This window comes from Chaetura pelagica, unplaced genomic scaffold (assembly GCF_000747805.2).
Source record: "Chaetura pelagica isolate M959 unplaced genomic scaffold, ChaPel_1.0 scaffold275, whole genome shotgun sequence".
Taxonomy (NCBI): Eukaryota; Metazoa; Chordata; class Aves; order Apodiformes; family Apodidae; genus Chaetura; species Chaetura pelagica.
Window position 1 is genome coordinate 2588041 of NW_009953486.1, and position 8189 is coordinate 2596229.

General features: G+C 43.9%; 1 protein-coding gene across 1 annotated transcript in view; it reads right to left on the reverse strand.

The window, feature by feature from the left end:
- Positions 1-2290: 2290 nt before the first annotated feature.
- Positions 2291-8189, reverse strand: part of CDH4 (cadherin 4, type 1, R-cadherin (retinal)) — a 429513-nt gene continuing 423614 nt past the window's right edge. The window contains exons 14-16 of the mRNA XM_009998741.1: positions 6126-6265; positions 4093-4257; positions 2291-2539 (exon numbers count right to left, since the gene is read on the reverse strand). Of these exons, the coding sequence (XP_009997043.1) occupies positions 2333-2539; positions 4093-4257; positions 6126-6265 (512 nt within the window). The 3' untranslated portion in view covers positions 2291-2332. The remainder of the gene's footprint in view (positions 2540-4092; positions 4258-6125; positions 6266-8189) is intronic.

Consider the following 8189-nt stretch of genomic DNA (forward strand, 5'->3'; position numbering starts at 1 on the left):
GCAGTTTGCCAGGCACTGTGCTTCATCCCGGCCGAAGCTGCTGGCCTGTGCCCATGGAGCAATGTCCTTGCTCGCTGCTGCCATTGGAGCCTTCCCTCTCCCGAGATCCAAGCCATCACCTCCTGGTTTCCTCAAGAAACGTGGGTGAGAGTGTGTTCACTCTCCAAGTCGTGAAAGGGCAAAGTGACCCACCAAGAGACCGACCAAGACAAAAGAGAAAAATCACATCCTCGGTTGTTAAGAATGTACCGGTAACGCTGGAGTTCCCTGGGGCAGACTTTTACCACATTCCACTTCATACAAGACACATTTCAAATGCTCATTAATTTACAGAAATTGCATTTTATAGAAAATATGATACAATGAAATATAAAATGCACTAGGAGCATTTCAAAAATCTATAGAGACGATCTTGCAGCCTAGTATACCCTCCGAAAGGACCACTCATCACCGCAGGCTCTCGTCCGCTCACTCTCCCGCTCTCTCGTGTGCATGCGCTCGCTCCCCCCGCCCCCACCCCCCCTTAATTCTTAGCATTCAACTTGAGAATTAATCAAGATATCAAAAAAAGTGTGATTATCCCCTGGATAATCACCTTCCAATACTGTGCACGTTCTTGGATTTAAATGAAAATATATCTAAGCACTTTTACAAGTTTTAGCGAACCCACTGCAAAATCGTCTGCAGAATATAAAACACAGGTAATCCAAGATTTCATAGCACATTAATTAAGTGGCTCATAATCCATTAAATGTGGTTTATATTACACATCCATGCAGTCTAAATCATTTTACAAACATTAGACATAAACCCACTAGTCCAAATCAGTAAAGGAAAAATGTAATAAAAAAAGCTAATAACTACCTGTTATTGGTTAAACTGACCCTACATATAAACTAGGTAGTATGCTACCATTTATAATACTGATGTTGAATTACGCCTGGATGCTGCAAAACCTCTTGCTTACTTGGCAATGCTTGAGCATATTAACCACAAGATACTGAATAGGCCCTCGTTCCACTTCTTCTCCAAAAAAACCACGTTGACTACAGAGAGCAGCGCCTACCCATCAAAAGAGAAAGGACACACATTAGCTGAGTTACACGATGTTGTTGAGCTTTGGCTACTAATGCTCTGAGGCATTAATACTAGACTAACTTCATACTTACAGATGGCAAAAGTGCTGATAAGCTGTTCCTGCCCTTGGCACTGCCCCGGCCTCGAGCGGGGCCACGGCACAAACCTTGCCTGAGACAGGGAACAACATCGGCTGCCCTGCTCCCCTGGGAGCTGGGGGACATCACCACCTCACCCAGCTGGGACTGGCAGCACTCAAGAGGTCGTGTGAGCCGAAACACACCGAGAGCATAAAAACAAACAAATGGGCCTTTGGTCATTTCACCATTTACTTTGTAGGGTTTAGGCAAGGGCTGTGGGAGATTTCTGCAATAACCAAAGGCTGTGTTGATACTATAGTTCTATGCAGCTACATCGAGTGTGACCAGGTGCCTGCAGAGCCCCTAGTCTGTATTTTGCATCTGGTAACACTGAATTATATACAACATGATGACTAGTTCACCACCTGCTGAGGCTTAAAGATGGCTGTTAAGATTTTGACTCAAAACACCTTCCCTCCACCCCTCCCAGCTCCCGTCCTCTTCCACTCAGAATGAGTCACCCCTTTAAAAAACAAAACAAAACAAAACAAAAAAAACTAAAAAGAAACAATCTCCACAGTTCCTTTTTCTTAACTCCTTCCCAGCTAGAACTGGCTTAGGGTCACAGGGAGTGCTGCCCAGGATGGTTGTATGTTTGTTTTCATCACTCCTGAGATTGAAGGGAATCTGATACATGCACCAAAAGGCACTTTCAAATATATATATATATATTTTAAAAACAGTGCTTCTGTTCTAAGAAATTCAAGTTAAGACAGAGTGCCTTTCACTCTCTTTAGTCATAAAGCAGATAAACGAGCAATATCCCAGCTGACATTAAAGAAACAAACAAAAAAACACAACAAAAAGAAAAACAACCTGCAGCAGAGACAAGTGTTCATGCGAGACAGCTCAATATTCTGGAAAAAAAAAAAAAAAGGAATGGAAAAAAAAGAAAAAAAAAAGAAATCTCCTGTATCACCACTAAAAATAACAGTACAGTCAGCAGGGGATATTAATTAAAAAAGCTGCCACATCTGTACAGTTCTTGCTTCCGCATCGGCTCTTTTTGTTAATGTCGTCTGTGGGTTTGTTTGTTTGTTTTAACTGTTTGTTGGGGTTTTTTTGTTCTTCTTCTCCTTTTTTTTTTTTTAAATTTTAAATAACGTGAGGTCAGTTTAATCTTCCTCGCCTCCCCCATACATGTCTGCCAGTTTCTTAAACCTGGGCCCCCAGTCGTTCAGGTAGTCGTAGTCCTGGTCCCCAGAGCTGGAGGAGTTGAGGGAGCTGACGGAGCCGGCGGTGGAGCCGCTGCCCTCGTAGTCAAAGACCAGGAGGGAATCGTAGGGAGGGGCTGTGGGGTCGTTGTCTGCTGCACGCAGGCCCTGGAGGGGGAAAAACACATGGCAATGAATACCCACCGTGGGGCTTGGTGGTGAGCGTGCTGAGGGAGGGTGTTGGGGTAAGGGGTAAGCAAAGCTGAAAGAGGGTGGTGAAAAGCGACATGAGGACAGTGAGAAAATAAGGGTCCTGGGGCTTCCCTGTGCCCCCCGAAGAAAATCCATTGACTCCCAGCACCTCTGTAAAACAAGCTAGATGGAGTGGCAGGGAGTTACTTCCAAGGATCCAGCTCTGGATCTCAGAAGCTTTCAGTTCTGGACAGGATGTCCTTTCTGGGGCTGCACATTAAACATTTCCAGCCTGGGCAATGAAGGAATGAACAGCAACCTTTCTCTCCTACCAATAACCATTAATTTTTATTTTGCTGCTTTTGATTCCTTATGGAAAACAAAAAACACCAAAAACACTCCTAGCTAAATTCTGCAATTAGGAGAGACTTGGGGTGTGAAATCCTGGGCAGGGGGTTGGGAGGCATTGCTGCTCCTGCATGTTGTGGGCAGCAGCGCAGGCAGGCCACGGAAACGGCCTCGGGATATGGAGAAAAATAATTGCTTTCCTGTAGCCCAGTGTCAGGAAAAGCCTAGTGGGATAGACCTGCAACAAACCAAACTGTTCTGCATTCACACCTTCAGAAATCCCAGTCTGAGTGTGGGGAGATGGAGCAGGTCTCTGACCAACATGCGCACAGCGATTCTTCACGTGTGCAGATGTGTGTAAATGTGAGCATGAAGGATGAGCAGGAACAGAGGAAGAAGGAATTTTAATGAGGAAAGTGAGGAAAAAAGCACAGCAGGAAATGGATGTAACAATAGAATTCAATTGCTATAACATTTATTTTTTCTGACTTAGGAAATGGATGGTGTGTTCTGTCTCGGAGGAAATAATGCATTGATTGGTTTGTAACCACTCAATCACTCAAAACTAAAAATGAGATAAGAAATACTAAATGGATAGATACTTGTACAAGCAGATAAAGGAGCAGTAATCTAACATAACATAAAGAAACCCTCTCTGATGTGAGCTCAGTCTCTTCGTTCTGCCAACTCTTTGTGGTTTTAGACCAAATAGAGCTTACTAGGGGAAGACACAGACTGGTGAAGTAATTACAAGTCCAGGAGCCCCAAATGGGCCTTTGGCTTTAAGCAACCCAGGCAGCTGTCTCCCCACTGGGACATACTCCTTTGTCCATGTTCAGACAATGCTTTTACTGACAACAACTGCAATATTCATAGTAACCCAAGAGAGAGCAGGATCACATTATCCTGCTTGGATGCTGAAATGCATGGTGCCTGTGATATCCATGAGTCAGAAATCTTAGGCTTTTTGTTTGCACTTTTGCTTTTTACAGGCTTGGTGCCTTTATTAGGCCAAGTCCTGCATTCTTTGCTCATGCCTGTTGTTCCCTTTGCTTGGATCAGATTCCTCATGTGAGTAATAGCATCACTTAGTCCATGCAGCCAGAAAAACGTTGTATAGCTGATGTGAGCTGGCTGCTCGAGCTTCTGAGATGTGACACAGGACAGGCTACAGAACATACCTCATTGATGAAGTCACCAATATCTCCTGGATGTGGGATTACTGGTCTTATAGGATACTGTGGTTCAGCACCAATGGGTCTTTCATCCACCCTTCGGACTCCTGGCGTCTTGTTCAGCACGTGATCCATGGTCTCTGGCTGCTGGAGCTGGCTTAAATCATAATCCTGTCACAAATGGAAACGCACGGGGTGAAACCAAGAGCTTTTTGTTCAGATCATCTACTTGCCCAATGTACAAATAAGCTGAGGGGTCTAATCCTATTTCAGTTGAAGTTCAATGGCAAATGTTACTCTTGGGTAAATAGTGTCTCTAACTATTTGAATTACAGATGAACCTGACCTCTGAGTAGCTCATACCATTAACCTCTTAAGAGTGTGTCTTAAAACAGAAGTTAAATCAAATATTTAAACACTTTCTGAATATTTTGCACGGTGCCTAAATCTTTGGGATAAAAAATTGGCTCTGTTTTGTGCGTGTGTAGGTACGTGCATAATTTTTTTATGAAATACATAATATAATATAAGGACACAGTGCTGGCAGACATATTATTCCAATTACATTTGTACGGAAATAAAAACATTGAAATGTGTATTGCATTTATGCATGTAGGCCTTTCAAAGTAATTATGTTCTTTCTGCTTGTGAAAAATCCCAACAGAATTAGTTTCTATCAAGGAATGTGAACCAGGTAATATTTCATTAAAAATGTATTCATGTTGGTAATGGTGTTTTGCTGCTCTTCCTTTGCTGTTATTTTTAATGAAACCTTTCTAAAATATTTAAGCCTACAGTGTAGTTGCCTAAAACGAGATACTTCTAACAATACTTTGTTCTACTGCTTAAACTATTCTTGTGCTCAGATGGGGATGATTGAATCTCCAGGAGCAATATATATAAATTACTTGTCAGTGACAAGAAAAAAGAAATGCTAATTGCAAGGATTTTTCTGTTGCATAAGAACTTCTTGAGTTTTGGGCCAAGTCCCTGCCTGGCTCCCTGAGGTGGCTCTTGCCAGGTTCACCCAGTCTGGTGCCACTGGGACCTCTGTGGCAGGACACGCTGCAGAGGTTTCATCTACTCCTGATACCATCCATGAGAGAGCACAGCAGTCTCTGCTCAGCCCCATGAACCATGCAGTTCATTTAGGCAAGCAAGAATAAAGCCATTATAGGCTGCAGAGTCACATAATTGGCATGAACATCGTATTTGAGAGTATCATGGGCTCTTCACTTGTGTTAGGTAGGAATAAAAAAACCAGTGACTTCAACACAAGAGATAAAACTTTGCTATTTTAGCTGAGGAAATACATCCATGGCAGAGGGACAGCACATCCCAGGAGTGCAGGCCATGGAAGTTTTCATGCAACATCAGCATGAGTGTCTGCAAGGAGGTGGCAGAAAAGCTGACACATCGGGGCAGGCTGCGGCTCAGGGCTCCATCACCACGCGAAGCTTTGCCACTCTACGCTTCGTGGTGAGAAAGAACAACCCCAAATGTATTTAGATATTTCTCACAAACCACGTCTGGAAATTAAAAGAAATTAAAGGCATATTAGAGACAATTAAGTAAATGCTTAGCTCTAGGTTTTGGCAAGCCAAGGCAAGTGTCTGCAGCCCTGGGTCTCGGAAGGATGGCAGCTGCCAGCTGGTTTTACTAAGATCTTTGGTAGGGAATGGTAAAATAAACAATTTGAATTACTTAAATAGCAGAAATATTGTTTGAACATCAGTGTCAATGGATTGATTGATTGATTGATAGTCCCTTCCCAGGAAGCTGCCTATGGGGTAGAAAAATCCATGTGGCATTATCCTGCTTGCACAGGAGAGTGTCCTGGTGACATGCTGAATCCCCTGGACCAAAGCTGGCTCTCACCAATGGCCATGACAAACTGGAGAAGCCAATAAAGCTGCCTGGGCATAAACAAGAGCAACACAACCCTTTGCAAGTACTTCAGTGCAAATAATGTGGTTTCTGCCTTTTTGAGAGTACAGGTTGCACAGCTGGTCCTTGGCCATGACCATGGCTCTTCTCACCTGGTCTTCTTCTCCACCTCCCTCTTCGTCATACTTCAGAATGTTGTCCCTCACATCATCCTCGGGGTCAATCAGGAGCTGCTTGGTGTGACGTTCCTTCTCCCGGCGCTTCATCCACACCACAAACAGCAGAACCATGGCTGTAATGAGGAAGAAGCCAGGTAAGCTGGGGCCTCACACAGCATGAGACCATGCTGTGTGTGCCATGTCCTAAAGCCCCACCTGCCCTCTTCCACTATGGAGAACTGGCTGCTATAAGAGAAACAAAATTTTACCCTATTGTATGTTCTAATTTATAAGGGAGAGATCAGTGAGAGCTGTAAATACTGTGACTGGCCTCCACTATAAACATTTCTTTACGATCCATCAACAGCACTGACTGAGCTGATGTTTATCAGAAATAAAACACACAGTCAAAGGAAAAGCAAACCAGAAGTGTGAGAACTGCCACTTTCTGAAAATATTTGATCTAAATCCTGAATTTTCAGGATTAGATTTCCACCTTTATTTTATTCAGGATCATAAAACAAAGGTGGAGAAGAAGAGAGCTGCAAAGGTGCTGAGCAGCACACAGGTTCAGCTGCTGTTCCCTCAACAAGACAGAGCAATGCCTGTTCAGGTTGTGAGCCCTGGCCATGGCAGCCAGTTTGCTGCTGCCTGCAGTTGGCCAAGCAAGACTGGTTTGGTGAGGCTGCGTATCACTGGGTCCTATAATCCAATTTAGGGCTCACTTATACTCTTTTTTTGGTATGTGAAGGACGCTTTCTAGACTTCCAAAATCGTATTAGTCAGGACATTAGCGGATGCACTTGGCCACTGATATGCAAAGCAGATCTAAGATCATTTGAAATCCTTTCAGAGAGCAGAGCTTGCTTTGCAGAACAAGGGAGAGCAAATCTGGAGGGAGAGCACAGAGCCAACCTCCTCAGGCATCAGCATTTCCATGTGAAGCCCTGACTAATCTCTCTCAGTCCAGTAACAGAGAGAGATGAACAATTCTGGAATCTTGAAAATTTTTCCCTCACTTAAACAACTTTTCCCAGAGGGAATGCTGGCTCTCTGCTCCACAACCTCATCCTTCAAAGGGCCACCCACATCCCAGAGGCTGTGCACTTCCTGTGACTTACTGCGTGGAAGTCACTCTGGGAACTTGTCTCCACTAACATAATGCAAGCAGACCTTGTCTTCTTCAAGATCCTGTTAATACATTAGTTTTAATTCTCGTACTCAGTAGCTGCAAATAACGCCTTAAAAATGAAATTAAGCCTGGGAAGCTGATGCAGTTACACATCCCCATGTCTGCTTTCCCTCTGTTCTCTACGCAAGCCACACACAAAGACATGATGGTGGCAATCTGTGGGAAAGGGGAGAGGTGCTGGATAGTGGAGGTGGGAACCTGTGGCCAAGTTCATTTCCCTTAGGTCAACTTTTGACCATGGCAAAAAATGCAGCCAACACAAGTGAATCCAGGCAGGACATAAGATCCCAAACTCTCTTTGTGCTTTTTAGCTGCATAAGTAGAAGGAACAACCGCTGTTTCCCATCATCTCATACTCTGCAGGGTTGTCCTTCCCTTTGGATCCTCGGTGTCACTTCACTGAGGGTAAAGATGGAGCAGAGACCAGATGCTGGGGACACAAATGGGCAGCCCAGCCCACAGCCCCAGTGTGTGGGGAGGTAGGTAGGAGGATGTGAGTTTTTCCTCCCAGCATCAAAGTGTTTATACCCAACAGGAATTCAGTGAAGTGGGCAGAAGAGGATCGGACAGCTAATTACTCCCATTGTGTGCCAATTGGCTGCCAACCCTGCCTGCCAGCTAACAGAATTGTTTTCAGATAGTTCAGCATTTCTTTAATGCTTATCCTAGATCTATTCAAGAGAGAAAAAAGAAAAGGAAAGAAAATGTAACTCTTATCTGCAATATAAAACCTCAGCTTTTTAGCAGACTATTGAAGTCCTTTTCTCATTGTTCCTTTTCAAGTCTCTCACAACAAGATACCTGCCTACTCCACAAAGACAATATTATAATGGATATCAGGATTTATCTTCTCCTTGCCCCCCCCC